This window comes from Dromiciops gliroides, chromosome 1, assembly GCF_019393635.1.
Source record: "Dromiciops gliroides isolate mDroGli1 chromosome 1, mDroGli1.pri, whole genome shotgun sequence".
NCBI lineage: Eukaryota > Metazoa > Chordata > Mammalia > Microbiotheria > Microbiotheriidae > Dromiciops > Dromiciops gliroides.
In genome coordinates this window covers 695,075,531-695,095,858 of record NC_057861.1, presented here as the reverse complement: position 1 = coordinate 695,095,858, position 20,328 = coordinate 695,075,531, and the positions used below count along the sequence as shown (strand labels likewise).

General features: G+C 41.2%; 1 protein-coding gene across 1 annotated transcript in view; it reads right to left on the bottom strand.

The window, feature by feature from the left end:
* Nucleotides 1-230: 230 nt before the first annotated feature.
* LANCL2 (LanC like 2) overlaps nt 231-20,328 on the bottom strand; it is a 55,397-nt gene continuing 35,299 nt past the window's right edge. The window contains 5 exon segments of the mRNA XM_043975427.1: nt 231-557; nt 5,036-5,108; nt 9,035-9,211; nt 14,384-14,566; nt 19,338-19,484. Of these exon segments, the coding sequence (XP_043831362.1) occupies nt 442-557; nt 5,036-5,108; nt 9,035-9,211; nt 14,384-14,566; nt 19,338-19,484 (696 nt within the window). The 3' untranslated portion in view covers nt 231-441.

The window sequence follows — 20,328 nt, the reverse complement described above, 5'->3', positions numbered from 1 at the left end:
ACAGTCACCATATTAATAGAGTTCAAAGATCATAAGCTCGATGGACATCATAGTGCATTTGCTGTTCTCCTTTGATGTAAATGAGGAGGAAGCACCGCTTTATTCACTAGGGATGTGTGTGCTGCTGCTGTTAACACTCATGCGAGGGCTCTATCTCCAAAGAGAACAACAAACTCACACCTACAGACAACACCAAGAAACATGCAAACACCAGAAAGAGCCTGAAGGGGGGAATGGCAAATGAGTTTAAGGAATTCATATTTGACACAACTGATGGGGATGTGACAACAGAACACCAATGTGGTGGTTTCCTTCGTTCATGCTTTTCAGGGTCCTTGGGACAAAAAGGGCGAGGGTAGATGCTGACTTCTTCAAGATCCAGAGTTGGTTCTGTCTTCAGGCACTAAATAGCTGTGTTGCTTTTGGTACAAAGGGATGGTTTTAGCTGTCCTTCTCTACCCTTTTTTCCCTCTGTGGAGGGGCAAGTTCGAATGCTGGAAAGCGGGATGTCTCTGGAACCAGGATATCTGACAGAAAGTGAATAGCGCCTCCCATACCTGTAATACACAAAATATGATTCTCTTTTCATGAAAAGGTGCTAGGATACCTTCTACAAAACAATCTCAAAGTATATTCTTGAAAATTCATAAGTCTCAAGGGCTTAAAAATAAACACAAAACCAAAATTCAATGAGAACATAGCCTATAAAATGGAGACCGCCATTCAGAATAGAATAAAGATAAATGAGGGGGAAGAAAGAAAAGGAAATTTTTTGAAAGAGAGAGCTGGCAAAAAAATTTCTCAAAAGCAAGTGGAACCGCATCTTTCATTAGGCAGGAAAAGAGGAGGGTCAAACGATGGTGAGAAATAGATTAAATACAAAAGAAGTAAACAGAGGAAAACATAAGCCTAACAAATCATGATCTTAGATATGAATGGATTAAATAGCCTAATAAAATGAATGAAAATGGATAAAAAATAAGTTTAACATCTGATTCTTCAAAAGAACATGTTTTTCAAAGCAGAAATATATTAATTTCTAGGCTCTAATGAGGATGTATTCAACATATGCTTATACGTGGTATCTCTATGAAGAATGACAATGTCTTCAGCTTGACTCTTAAAGCTGTAGGTTGAGGCTCTTCAGTTGTCAATGCTCTCATGACCCTGACTCCCCTCATTGTTTCTATTTACTTTGCATATATTTTGTATTTACTTATCATGCAAATATTTGCCCCAAGAGAATGCAAGCCCCTTAGGGGCAGTGACAGCTGTATTTTTGATTCTGCTCCCCAGAGCTCAGCACAGTGTGTGGCATACACCAGGAACTTAAGGAAAACTTGCTGAATTGGACTGCACTGGGGACAAGAGATATTTGTAGAACAAAGTAGGGCTCTCGAGTAACTACAACATTCTGGGAAGAAAATGGAAATTATAATAATGTTTAGCTGATATTTACAAAGTGCTTTTCCTAAACAAAAAGCTTTACTTATTTCATTTGGTCTTCACGATACCATGTGGTAGCTATCCGTATCTATCTTCATTTTAATCCAGATGAGAAAATGAGCTCAGAGAGGGTTAAATGACTGAGTCACAATCACAGAGTGTCAGGATTTGGTCTAATTCTCTGTGTCTCCAGAAGGTAAACTTAAGACCAATGGGTAGAATTCACAGCCAGGTAGATTTCTGCTCCATATGAAGAAGGGCATCTTACCAAATGAAGCTCCTTGAAAAATGAGATTGGGGTGGGGGGTGGGCTCCTCAGACAGAGAGTTCCCCATTATCAGAGTTGCTGAAGTAAAGGCTGGAAGAATATTTATCAAAGACAATGGTAGGTGGGATGCATGAGTTAGGGTGGAGGATTAGAATCAATGATTTCTAAGGTCTCTTCCAACTTTGAGAGTGTTGTAGTGTTTTCAGAGTAGAATGCAACATTCTCCTCAAACACAAAAATTCAACCAGCTATGGATTTTGTCTTGTTTTAAGTAAATATGTTTCAGAACTGCATTTTCTATTTTGTTTTTTAAAGTTTAAGAGGCCCTGGAATATGTCAGGTCCACTGAACTGAGATGATAAACTTTAAGAGTCAATCAGATGGGGGCAGCTAGGTGGCACAGTGGATAAAGCACTGGCCCTGGATTCAGGAGGACCTGAGTTCAAATCCAGCCTCAGACACTTGACAATTACTAGCTGTGTGACCCTGGGGCAAATCACTTAACCCTCATTGCCCCCCCCCAAAAAAAAAAGTCAATCAGATTAGGCCAGGTTACAGGTAACCAGTTCCTCAGGGACAAACAAACGATGTGTCTATGAAGTTTTCTGCAAAGCAAGAACTCATTCACTCTTAGGTGACTGAGTAGGGTGGGCACACATTCAGGTTTCCCAATCAAAAGGGCTCTATCTATCTATCTGTTACTCTTTCAGATAGAGATAGAGATATATTTAGAGGCAGTCAGGTGGCACAGTGAACAGAGCACTAGGTCTGGAGTCAAGCCGCTTATTAGCTGTGAGATGTTGGGGCAAACACTTAACCTCTGTCTGCCTTAGTTGCCTCAACTGTAAAATGGGGATGATAAGAGCATCTACCTTGGCAGGATTGTAGGAAGATAAAATGAGATCATCTTTTTTTTGGGGGGGGCAGGGCACTGAGGGTTAAGTGACTTGCCCAGGGTCACACAGCTAGTAAATGTCAAGTGTCTGAGGCTGGATTTGAACTCAGGTTCTCCTGAATCCAGGGCCAGTGCTTTATCCACTGCGCCACCTAGCTGCCCCCTGAGATAATCTTTGTAAAGCCCTTAGCACAGTAGGAACCTGGCACACAGTAGGTACTATATCAATGCTGTTTTGCTGCTGCTGTTATTATTATCACTAAGAGCATATGATTCCCTCCTAATTATTTGCCAGCTTTACTGGCAATTGCACTTATGTACTAGAAAGTTCTGAGCTTTGCCTAAATAGCTAATAAGAGAACATCCAAATGAAGAAATGGGTCGGAGACTTGGTGGACACTTGAGGACATTCATGTTTAATAAGTTCTTGATCAAATGGAATGAGCTTCCTTCCTAAAGACTGCCCTTGACAGGGACTCCCTTGGCTGGAGAAGGAAGCAACAAGATCACAGATTTAGACCTGGAAGGGACCACATAGATCACCATGTAGTCCAGCTCCCTTACTTTATGATGAAGTAAATGAAACCCACAGATGTGGGGGCGGCCGTGGTGGCACAGGGAGAAAGCCCCGGCCCTGGATTCAGGAGGACCTGAGTTCAAATCCGGTCTCAGACACCTGACACTTACTAGCTGTATCACCCTGGGCAAGTCACTTACCCTCATTGCCCACAAAACAAAACAAATAAAACAAAACCCAAAGATGTTAAGTAACTCGGCAAGGTCATAAGGTAAGAAGTATCAGGCTTTGGACTTGAAGCTTGACCCTCTAATTCCATATCCAACGCTCCAATCTAGGATGTGTACAGGTCTACTATTTTAATCAAGATCTTCAAGCTCTCTCAATAGCTTATGTCAATTTCCCCTCACCTTCATATACATACACAATAATTAACTCACTCCTAAGACTTCACTTTATCCAAATTAAAACAATTCTAGTTCTTCACAGCAGAGGGTTTCCCATCCACATGTTTATTTTTGCTACCCTCTTTCAGACCTTCCCTAGTTGTTTTCATATTTTTTGTTGTTTTTTGCTTTTTTTTTGCAGGGCAATTGGGTTAAGTGACTTGCCCAGGGTCACACAGCCCAGTAAGTGTTAAATGTCTGAGGTAGGATTTGAACTCAGTACTCCTGAATCCAGGGCCAGTGCTCTATCCACTGCGCCACCTAGCTGCCCCCAGTTTTTTTCATATTAAAAAAAAATGGGATGCTGAAAAAATGGACTCATGATTGTAACTGAAGTCTCTCACCAAGAAAGGGTTTAAGGAACGTTGACAGTTGGCTCTTTCCACAATGATCATCTATTGCTAATTCATATTCAACTCCACGTTGCACTCCAGAAGGCTAGGCAGGGGGCCTGTTAATATCTTGCAGTTTTAGGTAGTTGTAAATTGGTTATTAATGATTTGTTTTATCAGTCTTGTGATCTTTTCATTCTTGTTATTGATGTCAAGCTGATCTAACAGTAATTACCAAGGTGCTGTCTTTTTTTTTTTTTGGAACATGGGCATAAGACCAATAAAATTTATTTCCATTCACATACACAAGTACTATGCTACAAAGTTAACGTGAATGTTTACCACTAAACCCCTTAATTTCTCTACATTTCCACCTCTTTTAAAGTATTCTATGTCTGGTTTAAAAAAAAAGAATTTTGTTCAAGCTACTTTGGGGTTCAGGTTAGTTTGGACACTAATGACTGCTCCATTGTATTGCCCAAACTCTAGCTACTATCCTCAAGCCACTGAGCTATGTGCCAGGCACTGTGCCATGTAGTAAGAATATAAATAGGAAGCACAAAACAAACCCTAGTCTCCAGATAAAGGAACTAACAAAAATTATGCTTCAATCTGTATTCAGATGCCATCAGTTCTCTCTCTGTAGATAGATGGCATTTTTCATAAGACCTTCAGAGTTGTCTTGGATCATTGCATTGCTGAAAATAACCAAGTCATTCACAGAAGATCATCTAACAGTATTGCTGCTATTTTGTATATAGTACATTTCACTCTGCATCAGCTCATGTAGGTCTTTCTAGGTCTTTCTGATAGCATCCTACTCATCATTTTTTAAATAGTAAAACTACATTTATATAGTACTTTAACAGAAGATTTCCTTACAATAAACCCATGAGGTTGATTATTGCAACAACAGTAATAGATAACATTTACATAGTACCTTATACAACAACCCTATTCTCAAGGAACATAATATTCTAATGGAGAAAAGAAGGATCTATTTTGTTTCTTAGTATTCTTCTTTACGTAAGAAAACTGTCTATCCTGCTCATCCTCAGAGAGAAGTCATGGATTTTGCTTCATCACATTTTAAGCACAAATGTTTAGCTCCTTTCTCTTGGCAAGCCTTACCTTCAAAGAGCGAGTAGGGTCTGTCTGGAATACGACAGCCATGTGCTCCATAATCTAAACACCATTCTGCAAACTGCAGGGAAAACAACAAGGAAAAAGGAACGTGTTATCCTGGAAGAGATGGATTCAAAAGGTACTTACTTGCTGGAAAGGGCCAAAAAATTGGCCTGATATATGGTAACTTCCATGAAGACGCTGGGAAACAATTTTTAAAGTACCATATTAAATACTCTGGATAGCTCCACTGAGATATGAGCATATGTTTAGTATCTGATAGTGTGAAATTAAACCATTTCAATCTTCTTAGTTACAATTAGAGGAATCAAAGTTATTTTTTTGGTTTCATTTCTACATCACAATATAGAAAAAACATCATTAAGTATCAGTTATATATACTACAGTTACATTATCATGGCTTTTGTGTCAGTACATTCTTGAGGCCCATGAATGGTGTTTCACTTCTCTTTGGGCTGTTTAATGGTCTCTTGCAGGTTTACAGATCGATTAAAAGTGTTTTCGCTAACTGGTTCTGTTTATTCTTCCTCACCCTTTTCACATATACTGGCCACAGAGCCAATCTTGAGAAACTAGAACTAGTTAACTGAAGAAGCATTTTTGTGCAATTACACATCCTTGCCTTAAACAGTGCCGCAGGGGGAGTGCAGAGGAAGAGACGGAGGTGATGTAGCAGAGATTTGGACTATTGACAATAAAGCGGTTTTAAAGTTTTTTTTTATAAACTTATTTATTATATTATTATTTCTTAAACTTAGTGTTGGAAAATGCTAGAAAACACTTCCTCTGAACTGCAGGGACCATTTGGACAAGACCTTGTTCTGTCAAACACCGCCATTTCTGGGAATTGGGGTTAGCAGATGAGCAGAAGCAGGGAGGCCGACCTGGAAGCAATCACTGGTCCAGACCAGGCTCAGTGATTGGCATGGGACTCTGGACACCAACAGAAATGAATCTGTAGGAGCGGCCTTCTGGACAGAAGCCAATAAAAAGCTCAAAAATTTCAAAGAATTAAATTTTAGAGACTTTAAGAGAGAAAAGGTTCAGCCCTTTGATGTAACTGAGGTAGTAACAACTCAAAGGGATGCTCTTAGTACAGGGAGCCTCTGACTTATTCATGGGCTGTGTTCCCTAAAGGGTGTACATGGTTTGGAATTCAGAAGGCATTTTCCCATAGAAGCTGTGGTTTATAAATGGTGGTTTTATTCCCACATAGAAGCATCAAAGTCCTATTTAACCCAAAGGGTAACAGTCACATTGTATTAAAGTGCAGTAAAACCCTATTATCATTTAGGACAATGTTTTGATAAGAGAACTGTTCAGAGCTGTAACTGGGAGAGCAGGAAGCTATCTGCCTCTGATTCTGGTCCTGAAAATGGGGCTTGCCCTTAAAAAAACACAGCTCTGGAGTCAGAGAACTTGGGTTCAATCACATCTTTGATGCTTACTATCTGTGCAACCCTGGACAAACAGCTTAACCTCCCTGGGCCACAGCTTCCACATCGGAGGGGAGTCTGAGGTCCCTTCTAGCTCTAATGTATAAGCTCTATGAATCTTCCAGGCAAGCAACACCCCAGATCTAAGTCATGAGCAAGTTCCTCTTGTGGCTTTAAACATAAACCGCAGGATGGGGGATGGGGGATGGGGGATGGAGGATGGGTCAGGAAAAGGGTGAATTAGGAAAGGTGAATTGGAATTGGGCTGGGTACTGAGAAATGAAATGAATAGGGAATCCTAGGGTCCTCCCATGCAACAAATTCCTTGATTTTTTTACTACCATTTGCATGGTGAAATATTTTAAATAGTTACACATTTGTTTTACATAATACTATTTTGATGGAAAATGCTACTTTTATGAAACTAAATGACATGACTAGAGAAAGTACCAACATATGCAATTTTAAAATTGAATTCAGGTTTACCATAGCAAAATTTGCTTTGTTTTACAAGCAGTAAGAATGAATAGGTTGTCAGGTTTTAATCTCCCATCATTATTTAAATATAATAGAATATTTTTCTTTTTTTAGAATAGAATATTTTTCAATAAAATTGTATAATAAATTAATGATTCCCCCCCCAACATTAATTTTAAACAAATGTCCTTGGTCCCAACCTACTCTGTAACAAGTTTTTACTACTTAAGATCACAAATAGGTATGGGCATGTCCCCAACAAAAAGGAGAACATCATTTACTTATATAATAAGTATTTCAATCTATTTTTAATGTTAAGAACAAACATTTCAGGGGACAGCTAGGTGGCACAGTGGATAAAGCACCGGCCCTGGATTCAGGAGTTCCTGAGTTCAAATCTGGCCTCAGACACTTGACACTTACTAGCTGTGTGACCCTGGGCAAGTCACTTAACCCCCATTGCCCCGCAAAAAAAAAAAAAAAAGAACAAACATTTCTATAATTTCTGCCATTATCAAGTCCATCTGCCTACCAGGACTGCAAAGAGTTTCTTCCACCTTCTTGGCGGTGTTTCTCAGGTTGTAGTGAAAGCCTGTTCGGTATTGTTAGTTTTGCTTTCTGCACTCTTAGATACAGCATTTACTTTCTTAATAAAGGAGCTGAGGAGCAAACTATGAAATGATCTGTCTGGAGTCCCACAGCAGTGGAGTTCAGTAAGAAAACCCAGGAGTATCAGCTCTCATCAATGGCCCAACTGGTCTTTCTTTCATTTTTAAAAAAGAGCATAACCGGTGAAGAGAGGGTCCCATGAACAAAGCTCTCATAAACAGAGATTTTGTGTCCCCATATGCTTCTGCTTGGCTGAGGGCCACGTCACCGGCTTATCTTGTGCTGTGGCAGGGCCTGAGTTGATGCCACCTCATGAAGCCTCCACCTTTTTGAATTTGCTGTCTCACAGGAATCACTTATGACAGAAAAGGCAAAGGAATATCTTATTGTTAGGTATTTTCAATAAGCATTCACAGCACGTCCAATATGTACAATACCCCAGGCAGGCACTGAGAGAGACACCAAGCTGTGCCAAGTACCTCACTACAGTGCAACCTCAAAGTGCCAAGAGGACTGACCAGGGAGGGGGGCATGATCTCTTTTGACTGGGGGGTGACAGTGAAGGGTCTGTAGTGCCAGTGACAAGTTCCCTAGGCCTGAAAGGCTGAGAGGATTTTGAAAGATAGAAAGGAAGAGGCCAAGAGGACTGAGATGAAGAATCTGAAATTCATCCCTACAACGGCAAAGAGTTTTGGAAAATCAGCTAAGGATAGGTGCTGTGGCAAATCACTGTGAAAAGGCAAAGCAATGTTAAACCGGAGAAGGTGAAGACAAAAGCACTCAAGGCTTCTGAGCAGGGGAATGAAGTGCCCAAAACTGGGCTATCAGAAGAATAATCTGGGGGCCCATGTAGCCTAAAACAGTATGTGAGGGCAGGGGTGGGGGGCTCGAAGCAGGAAGACTGTTAAGGAGCTGCTAATACAGTCATTTATGGGCAACGAGGTGGTGCAGTGGTTAGAGGGCCAGGCCTGTAGTCGGAAAGACTTCTCTTCTGGAGTTCAAATCTGACCTCAGACACTAGCTTAGCTGTGTGATCCCGGGCAAGTCACTTCACCCTGTTTGCCTCAGTTGTCTCGTCTGTAAAATGAGTTGGAGAAGGGAATGGCAAAACCACTCCAGTGTGTCAGCCAAGAAAACCCCAAATGGGGTCACAAAGAGTCAGACGTGACTAAAAAATGATTCAACCACAACAACAACACTGTAGTCATTCAATAAACTAAGCACTAAAAGATCAGCCAGAAAGGAATCCATCACTGACCTCAAGGACTTTCTCCATCTTAGGAGAAGGCAATGAAAGCCTGGTGATGGAGATGGCAGGAGGGGATGGAAAGGAGAGAAACAGCAATGGAGCAGCTGATTCGACCTGAGGACCAGCTGTCTGTGGAGCTGTCTAACCCAGGTGCATGGGAGAAATGGGCAGTGGGTAAGGTGCTAAGATGACACCCAGGGGAGGCGACCTTACCTTACAAGCTCTGTAGAGGTACTTTTTATCCTGAGTTATATGATAGAGGGACAGGAAGGAGTAACCATTTCCTGCCGTCCCATGGCAGATTCCGTATCCTTTCCGTAGTAAGCCTCTCTGCCAGATTACATCACTACATTCCATAGCATCTTTCAAGTATTTGTCCTCCTTAAAGATCTGGAGAATTAAAAAGAGAAGCAGATTTGTAAAAGAATTTCTTTTATTCTGATTTAGAAAATGTTTCTGTTGACTAGTTAAAAAAGGTAGGAGTTATGCTGTGAACACAATCCATTAGGAATGGCATTCAGGAAGAAATAAACCCAACGTCAAGAACATGTCTACAGTCTCCTAACTTGGCATTTCCCCCTCCCCCAACTCCTGCCATTTCACAGATTTTCTCAAAGTCATTCTCAGGTCTTGTTTCAGCTCTGAAAGTAAAAGAAAAAAATTGAACAGAACCTCCTGACTGAAGAGATGCCTGTGTCAGAGCCTAACTACTCAACCTTGTTTGGAATGCGACCAGAGATGCTTCTGGGCAATCCATTATGATATCCCATTTTATATAAGAGGGCTACTTTGATGTCCAGGCTGACAGTTCATATTAACATTACTTTAATGGTGTGAGTATGATGATACCTGCACGGTGAATCCTCTGGGGAGAAATCTGTCCTAATGAATGTTGGTTATGTTTATTAAAAAGTGCTACTGACTCCTGAATGTCATAAATCACGGGCTTCCACGGATGGCACAGCTTGACAGCCACGGCTCTGCTAAGCATGCATGGATGGAGGAGAGGAGGACCAGAATGCTTCTGTGGCTCAGATTCTTTGTGTTTGTTCACACACGACAAGGTTAGCCCAACCTGGGTCGTGGGCGTTTCAGCTCCCAGAGCCCCCCTCCCAACCCTGCCAGTGCCAAGCACCCTGTCTTCTCCTCCTCTCTGATCTCAGCACATTCTCTCCTTTTTGCTGTATCATTTACAACTACCGACGGATGGATTGATTTCATTTCATCCGATTTTGTGTCGGCCCGCATATTACTGTGAATCACAGACTTTTAAAGCTCCAGGGGACCTCTGAGACCATCCAATTCAACGCCTTCAGTTTATAGATAAGAAAACTAAAGTCCAGAATGGTTTTCCCTGGGTCATGCAACCAGAGAGGAGGAGAACTGGGACAATAACTCCAGGATTCTGGGTCCCCCATTTAATGTGTCCTTTCCTTTTCATGACACAGTCACTATGAAACATTTGCAGTTTGTTGTTTACTTCCTACTGTGAAATCAAAGTCTCCATCCTTTGCCTCAGTAACCTGGGAGGGAGAATTCTTTTGGATGAACACACCCTAAAATCTCAAGGAAGTTTGGCCTTGGAAGTAGATTTGAATTCTCAGCATAAACCTTTCTGTGCCAAGTGGAAGTAGGGGATCAGAAAGCACAGACTCTCCTCAGCCTCGCCAGACCCCAGGAGGTAGGAGTCAAAGGCCTAGTCTAGCTGGTGCTGACAAAAGCCAATTTCTGGGAGGAGGCAGAGGGGGTGGGGAGTGTGGTGGAGAAGAAGCTATGTTCTCGCCATCAGTCTACTGCAGCATATGGGCTCTGCCCTGTCTTAGCACAGGTTTTGGACACCATTGTACAAAAACCTCCTTTCTTAAAAAGAAAAAGGTATATTCCAGTTACAACAAATTCTACTAAGTGAGAAATCTCATGACAATGAGATGCTTACAAGTCCTTGCCAATTTAGCAGTCAGTCTAATGAATCTGTTGTCCTTTTGGCACACTATTCTGAATATCATTATGAAAATATTGAAAATCATTATGGCTGAATAAAATGCTAACAATGACCTTTGACATGGTTTTCAAAATATGTTGGCATCTTTTGGGAAGGAGAGCAGCAATTAGGTTACTCTGGGGTTAAATTTGTTTATAAATTGTAATCGAAACCAAGTTAGGAGGAAGAGAAGAAAACTGTCTTAGCTTAAGTTAGACAAGATATTGAAATGAAGGACAGCTGGTGGTGTCTCAGAAAAATATTAAGGACATAATCAGGGAGGCTTTAGAATGGGAATACCAATTTGTATCTTGAGAGAAACAGGCTAAGGCCTCTAAGGGCAGAAGGAGCAACACTAATAAGAAAACATTCTTTTAAAATGAGTATTTAACCTAAATAATAGGCAATTATGCCAAATGGCTGATAAAAATCTCCTCCCTAGTCCCCAGACTCCTGATTAACACAAGATGCAGTGTGCTACTTTCTGAACCTAGGAGGAATCTTTTGTTCTTCCAAATGGGAATCTGTTAACCTGCAGTATTTCTCTTTGGCATAACTAACTAAAGGGAAGGGTGAGAAATAATTCAAAAAAAGGGGAAAATCTGATTGAAAAATGACTGCATCCATCTCACAACTCTAATTACCCATCCCCCCAAAGAGTAGGTGAGTTAGCAAAAAATTCACAAGAGCCTCAGGATTGGAATACCTAACATGATGCCAACCTGGGGTGACATTCGAGGACAAGGCTGTGAAGTTTCCCTGAAGCCTGCCAGCAACTGACTCCAGCCAATGTGAGCTCTCCTTTAGTTTCCCCAGCAACAACAAAAAGCATGCACTTACTCAAAAAAAAAAAAAAAAGATTTGAAAAGTCATCCCATGAACAGAGATACTTCCAATAACTGGGCATTTAAGGGCTTTGGATTTAGAGGAAATGGGCAGATTTTAGTATATATTCATCCTTTCTATTCTGACCCAGAAAAACTGGACAGAACCATCTCTAATTTGTAGACAGGTGAGAGAAGGTGGCTGACTTATCAATACCCCTGATAAGTGAATGCCTCCGGTGGCTAGAGACTCACCTTTCCACCACTGCTGGGGAAACCTGAGATCAACATCCATATCTTGATGCTGCTGGGGAAACCTGAACCCTTCACTGGTCTCTCATTCCTGCGACCCCACCCACCCAGTGGACCCCTTTACAATCCTCACTCCTGCTATTGCAGCCTGATGCAGCAAGTTCTTATTCTTACATCAAACAAAAGACGTATCTATTGATTTGAAAACAGAAGTAACCAAAGTGTCCTGCCTATTTCTATGATCCCTTTGAACTTGTCTGTGTTTGGCTTAGACTTAAGGCTGTATTTGCTGTTTTCATTGCATTGCATAGATTCAGTCAGTGTTTATATTGTTCTTGTGGTGAATACCCACATTTTCTAATGCCCTGACCTGCACTTGTTTCAGAGAAATTATATTGTTTCTCAGCTTACTATAAGTACTGCTTTTATAAAAGTTATTTATAGGGGGCGGCTAGGTGACGCAGTGGATAAAGCACTGGCCTTGCATCCAGAAGGACCTGAGTTCAAATCCAGCCTCAGACACTTGACACTTCCTAGCTGTGTGATCCTGGGCAAGTCACTTAACCCTCATTGCCCAGCAAAAAAAGTATGGGGCAGGGGGAATCTCCTCTTTAGTGTCTGGCTGAAGTCTGCCAATCTAAGTTATGTCCTCATTCACCTTGGAAGCTGAGCATTGGATGCTAGCGGTCCCAGAGTAGCCAATCGCTGGGTATTGTGACAAATGATTCATTGTTCAGGATGCTACAGGGCATAGTGATATCCTGACTCCCTGTTACTTCCTACTTTCTCCAGTCAACTGGAAGACTGAAATTAGTGACAGAAACAAGGCAGGAAGGAGAGACAGTTCTAGGGATTACTTTTCAGCAGAGCAGAGTGCCCTGTTGATATATGCCAACCTTTAAAAGTGAATGTGAAATGAGGTTGTGGGCACACACAAATCCATTTAGCAGCCAAGCTGCCCAGACTCTATGTCTATGTTGCCTATTGAGGGATATCTATACAAACAATATCAGGCTGAAATATATCTTTGGAAGAAGGCATTATGGTAGAAACAGCTGCAGTTAAGCACAGGGTGGTATCCTCAGCTGAGGGAGCAGGACTAAGCAATAGAATGAATACTAAGGAGGGATGGGCCGATTAGTATTTAAATAGGGGAATTTCAAGGGAAGAAGAAACCTGAGTAACAGGAGTCTCCAAATGTTCTCTTAGCTGTTTCTTCCTTATACCAAAAGGTAATGGTAACAACTTTCTCAAATATTCCCCCTGAGTTATGCAGGGCCCATGTCAAGCCTTTGGCTTTTGATTTATGAGATTCACTATTTAATTGTCCTTCCACAAATGCCCTTTTCTGTTGAATGTTCATGAAGAGTTAAGAAAGGGAAAGGAGATAGATTCTGGTTTTCCTTGATGGAGGTCTTCCTTTCTTTTATGTTCACGTTCTATACCAGGGGCTAAAAGAAAGGGAGGCAGGCCGGGGAGTGCAGCAGGAGGGCCAGCATCCGGAAATTCTAAGGGTGTTCAAGGCCTGCCTCTAAAACAAAACAGCAAGCCAGGTAACCTCCCGGTGCCTCAGACCATTTCAAGACCATCAAAGTTGTGAAGGAGTTCTAGGCCTGCATCAGCAAAGGGCACTTACTCATAAGGAATTCATAATGGAATCATGAGTCCCTGAAAAAACAAAAGATCTGAGAACATTCAACTCTGATTCTTTGCCAAGCTGACCAAACTTTTAACAATTAACATTTCAGCTGAAATGTGAATGATTATTCTGTCATGCAGGACTGCCTTTTTGTTCCTGTTTCAGAAAACCTCATCATATAATCAGAACCAATCCTCGTGGAAACAAATACATTGCGTGGTTGTTGAGCAATGTGATTCAGAACACTACCATCTCTAGGGAGAGGACTTTCACAAATAAGGGCGCAAACCGTGGAAAAAGAAGCTGGAGAAGAACCATTATTAACTTTAACTTATGTGGGGCAATTTGTCCAAACTGTTTATCAGGAATTCGTTTTAATACAGTAGTGAAATAGGCCTAGGATTTAACATTATCTCCTCTTATTTTCCTCTGGTGGACACCAAAGTAATATTAAATATCTTGCTATTTCCCTTCAAAACCCAAATGTACAAAGTTCCCAAATGACAGTATCGTACTAAAAGCTTGTCAAAAGTCAGAAGGGGGTAAAAAGAAAGTGTGTGAGATTAGGTGGTTAGAAGGAAGCCAAATGCCCGTAGCTGATGAAATTTTCCAGTCCCTCAAGTTGTCGTAAGCATCTGGGCAGAATGAAAACTGTGCTGTTGTCTACGTTTTCTACCATTTATTAAAGTTACCAGTGAGATAAAACAATAACCAAACTAAAAAAAAAATCTCCTCCTTTCTTTGGAAGAATGAATATTAATTTGGAAAGTCTCCATACTTCTCAAGGTGAAAACAAAAATCTACTTGAGTGAAGGCAAGTTGGTTACTTTTACACTGCACGTTCTTTATGAAAAGTGAAGACTGACCTTATAGGCTTGGAGAAGCATGTGGATAACCCCAGGGGCACCGTGGCACCAATGGACTAATCTATCCGTTTCATTGCTTAATGACGATGGATAATTTCCAGATCGGAATTTTTTATGCCGCACATAATCAACACTTGGTTTCACCAACTCTGTCAAGGTTTCCTGGTCCACATTGGATACTGGGCTTTAACAAAACAAGACACACATTTATAATATACTCTTTTAGCATTTAAAAAAAAGATTATGTCATAGTAAATAGAATTTGGCAAATGAAGAGTTTCTGGTTATTTTAGATGTTCGGTTATCTGAGACTTAATCAGGAATCCTTTCTATGAAACTTCTTTTGCTGGAAAAATCACTTTCCTTAAGAAATAAGGAATGTGGGGCAGCTAGATGGTGGTGCAGTGGATAGAGCACTGGCCCTGGATTCAGGAGGACCTGAGTTTCAAATCTGGCCTCAGGACCCTTGACACTTACTAGCTGTGTGGCCCCAATTGCCTCACAAAAAAAAAAAAAAAAGAAGAAAGAAAGAAAGAAGTAAGGAAATGTAATGAATACAGAGCCGCATGGGAAGGCTTATATAAATTGACAAGTGAATTAAGCAGAACAAAGAAAACAACAACAAAACAGCTGAAACTAAATGCTGTAAAATCTTATAGGGGGCAGGCTTGAACCCAAAGAATAGAGTTGGAAGATACTTATCTCTCTCTCTCTTTTTTTTTTTTTGCACAGGTAGAGGACTATGAGTATGGGAAACTGCAGACAATGTCAACTCTTTTGATGTGTTTATTAGTTTTACTGAAGCAGCTCCCCCCCTCCCCCATGCTTTGTTTATAAAAGGATGGTTCCTCTAGAAGCAGAGGAGAGGGATACTGTGGGAGAAATGGTGCTGGAGATATAAGTAAATACATCAACTCCGGGTGCATTCTCCACATCCCTCATCTTATCCTACATGTTGCTCGCCCGGTTTTCCTCCTAAATGCCGACATGAAGTATCTATCCACATGAGTTAGACTCCTCCTTGTTGATCTTTTAGTACTCAGACAACCCAAGTGTAACCTGAGAACCCCCCACCTTGTACCTCATTTTTGATAAGTGACTTCCCCAGCTTCATTTCTAAGTGTACACATTCTCAATTATTGTCTTTAATTGATCGATCGCCAGGGATGTATGAAATTAACTACTCTGAGCCTGGTACTGTGCTAGGCACCAGGGATACAAAGACAGCTTCTGTCCTCAGCAAATTTACATCTAATGGATGAGACAGCACCCACACCACATGTAGAAGTAGATACAAAAATATAAACCAAATCAAACCAAGGGGATCTTGGGGGTAGGGAGAAAGGGGAGCTCTGGCAGCTAAGGGAATAAACGAAAGTCCTCATGCTGAAGGAAGCCAGAATTTAAAAGACAGAGATAAGAAGAGGGTGCACACCTGGCACAGGGGATGCCAAGGCAAAGACCCAGAGATGGGATATGGAGTATTGTGTGTAATGAGCAATTAAGAGGAACAGTTTGGCAGGACCACGGAGTACATTGAAAAAGTAGGACTGGGCAGGATTATGGTAGGATTTAAAATGATAACTAGCAGAGTTTCTACTGATCTTTGGGAGGCAGGAATAGAGAAATAGCAGCGTTTATTGTGGGTGAGGAGGGTGAGTTCAGATGCATTTTAGACCAATCAATTGGCAGCCATATGAAGGATGGACTGGAGTGGGGAGCCTTGAAGAAGGGAGGCCAATTAGCAAATCATTACTATAGTTCAGGTAAGAGGTGATAAGGGCCTGAACTAGAGCTATGTAGCTGTGTAAGTGGAAGAAGGGGAATATGCAAAAACTGTCATGGAGGTGACAACAGAGACTTGGCAACTGACTGGGTAATGTGTGAGAGTTAAGGATGACACTGAGGTTGCAAATCCAGGTGACTTTATGCCACTTCTTGCCTGCAAATTGTCACACCAACAGGCTGCAGTCAGCTTACATTTATCATCCATCATTCTTTCATCCACTGCATGCACACCTGCTGCAACCTGGCAATGAGTACTTATAATTAAGCCTAACAGGTCTCCCTACACTTCTCCCTATACCTCTTACTCTGCCTAATCCTCAGTATCTGTCTCTTGGTATGTGTGTATATGATTTTGTCTACTGCCTTCTTTCTTTCCTTATATCTTTTCCCATATCTTTCCCTTTTCTTTTCCCTTTTCCTTCTCTCTATTCTTCAATAACCACAAAGTAGACATGTTATTGAAGAACTGCTTCATGTATTGACTAGTTTTTAAGAAACTAAATGTAATATTCTTTTTTCAAAAACTTCATAAGGTATATTTCTCTTTTAAAATGAAGTTAACAATTAAATTGTGTTGCTTTTTATTTCTATGGGATATAATATTCATTGACTGAAAAAGGTTCCCCATGTCTGGTATAGAACTGTAGTTGTCCAGGGAATAAGGAAATGAAATAACCATTCTAAGTGCACATAGTATTTTCTTTTTTAAAAGGCACATGATTTTGGTTATTCTGAAGGGATCTGTGTATGCTGCAAAGGATTTGGCAGGCTGGTACATTTCTATGTTTATCTATCTTGTATAATTATAGTGAGTTAAATAAATCATAGAGAAATGGACTTAGACCTGTGCTGGGCATTTAATTTCTTATCCTCAAAATTCTGTTGTGAAAGAATTATTTACATTGGTACTTAAAAACAATTGGGCAGAATTTACTGTTTTACCCTGCTACTTGGGGCATTATCTATACCTCATTAATCACCGAAGCCACCATAAATACTGCAGCCTGGTAAGCCCTATTAGTTCTTGAATTAATAGGTACTTTAAAAGAATTAATATCACCAAAAAGGTCAATCATTTTCTTTTTCTTTTTTTTTTTTTTGTGGGGCAATGAGGATTAAGTGACTTGCCCAGGGTCACACAGCTAGGAAGTGTCAAGTGTCTGAGGCTGGATTTGAACTCAGGTACTTCCTGACTCCAGGGCCAGTGCTTATCCACTGTGCCACCTAGCTGCCTCTGGTCAATCATTTCTAACAAAATTCAACACTGAAGGAGATTAGTTTGTTAGTTGACACATTTATCAGAATAAAATAAATCCGTCATTAAAGCTCATTTTGGTACCTTCACATGATGCTTCACTGAGATTTCAAAATTACCATTGAAAATTTCTCATCCCCAAATGGAAACCTAAATATAAAGACACAGCTAAACCAAAATGGGAATGTTAAAGAAAACAAGTTTTTTTCTTTGGCAGAAGTAAGTAGGAGAGGCAACAGACCTGGCACTGATGTGGGAATGGGCATCACAGAAGCAATGCCCTAAAAAGCATCTCCTTGAGACCCTACAACTTGGAGGGTGTGCTTGGGAAGTTTGTGTTTAGGCTAACCTGTGGGATTATTTAAGGGATGAGTTTTGGTGCGATCTGTCGCTGGTGGTATCTAAACAGCTGAGAGCATTCTGCTGTGGCAGGGTCAAGACGAGGATCATGGGTGGAGAGGGTGGGAAGGGCTCCCAGAAAAGTGAGCTGGTGCTGTCATCGAACATCTGCTGGTAGGTGTCATTCCTTCTGTCCAAATTCTCTGTGACTCATTGTAGAGTGGAGGCCATACATGGGTTGTATCATTTATGTGTGTGTTGCCAGGGTGTGAGCATGGAAACCCAGCTCTGAGGATTTCGAGGCAAGCAGCACAGATATTTGGCCAATGGCATTTTCATGAGGAACTTAACGAGTTGAACATCTGCTGTCCAAAGCTTTGCCTTCCCTCCGAAGGTGGATCTGCTTCACAGGTCTTGGCCTCTAAAGACCTTCACTGGGACTTGGTAGGCTTCATTTTAGTATTTCCTGCTGACAAATGAACAAAGAAGGAGGTTGAGTCTGAAGTCCTTGTCCTTATGTCTGAGGGAAGCAGCAAATCTTTGTTCTAAACTCAAAATGGGGAACAAGCTGTATGAGTCACCTCTGGAGGCAGTGGGTCCCCTGCCTCATTGGAAGTCTGCAAACTGAGGATGGTGGCCATGTTGTGGTTGGTATGGGTCAGATGAGATAGCTGCTGAGGGTGCTCCAATTCTGAAATGATGGGAAATTTATACAGTCCATGTAGCTAGAGAGGAATAGGAAGTTAAGAAGTCACTGGTGCCCAGAAGTACCCATTGCCTTCTCCTCTTGGGTTGTTTCTAATTGAGCTACTGCAAAAAGTGTGTGTGTGTGGGGGGGGGGGGAAATGGGGGGGGGGAAATGTTGTGAGAAGAGATGAATTCCTGACATGAGACATTGGAATTAAAAATGCATCTTCCCATTAAAAAAACAGTAATAACAAACTATGAAAGCCACTCGTGAATAGCAGTTAAGTGTAGCTGAAATCGCACTTTGAGTACAATTAGAAATTCAAACACCATTTGTGAGAAGGTATAGGAACTTTACCACTATCTTTACCATTTTTCCATGAGAAAATGTGTTCTGACCTTCACACAGATTTTTTTTAAAAAAATGTGCCTAACTAAATCCATTTATTAATTGGGGACTGGTACAATATAGTGTCCCTAATAGGAAGTAAATCAAAAGTCTTCAGGGAGGTCAGTGTCTGTTATGTGACACTCTCTGCAGGTCAAAAGCATGCCTACTGAAGCCAGTGGGAGACTATACACCAAGCAAATGAGTGGATGACAGAATCTGTATGGCCCAAGGCAGCTTATCTGCAAATACCCAGACCATTAGACATTTTGGTACAAATCGACTTTCATTTGCAAGCTTGTGATCTGGGAGAATCCATCTGTGACTCACAGCAAGGCAGGGAAATCACATTCTCTAAGTAATACCAGCTTGACAATAGTGGATAATAAGAATAAGTCTCTAGTTTCATTCTGGACTTGGACGTATAACAAGGCCAACAGATTTCATTAACACTCGATGAAAAAAAATGGCCGTGCTTGACTCTAGAACACACTTACCTGCATTAACATATAGTAGATTCCAGTCACACCATGAGCTGCTCCCACATACTGCTTTCTATGCCACTGGAACAGCAGCGGGCAGCGTTCAGTCTTGCGTTCTTCCTTGGATAAATTTTTACCCGATTCAATGATAGCATTTACTACCTAAAGATGAAACAACGTGAATCTCAGAAATTTGTAGCCATTGAGTTGGTTACAAATATCAATCTCTTTATTATTCATACAATCTAACCTATGGTAATACTAGTTCTCTAGAATCATATGGAATTCATCATGTGAAAATTTCCAGGCATTCAGCATGCATTACTTCCATTTGACAGTGTGAGAGGGTAATGGATTTTGGGATACCCAGAGGGCCGCTCGAGAGGATACTATTGGGATTGATTGGATTGAATTTGCTGATTAACTCACTTAAAGTTGACTTGATTGAAACCACACCTACCTGAGAGCCTGGCCCTCAGAGGGTGTGTTCTCTGAACTCTGACCTCAGCGCGTTGGCTCATGGACCACCCTCAAGTCCAGTAAACCAATAGACTTGAATGATGCTAGTCAATTAGCTTTGAGCAGTGTGGAAGGCCGCCTCTCCTCTGGACCCAGAGGGAGCTGCCAGTTCTCAGTTAGACTCTTGGATGCACTCATGGAGGAGGACTTAGAGATAAAACAGGCCAGGCTGGATACGTTCTGAGCCAAGTGTTCTTTTTTTGCTAATATCTGGTATGCTTTAATAAATGCTTAATGTCCCAAACTGGCGCTAAAGCTTCTAATTTATAAGTAACAAATATATTAGAAACCCCACCTAATTTTCCCTAAACTTGGGATGGAAATAAGGCAACCACATATAATTTTTTTTTGGGAGGGGGGGGTGAGGCAATTGGGGTTAAGTGACTTACCCAGGATCACACAGCTAGTAAGTGTCAAGTATCTGAGGCTGGATCTGAACTCAGGTCCTCCTGAATCCGGGCCAGTGCTTTATCCCTGCGCTACCTAG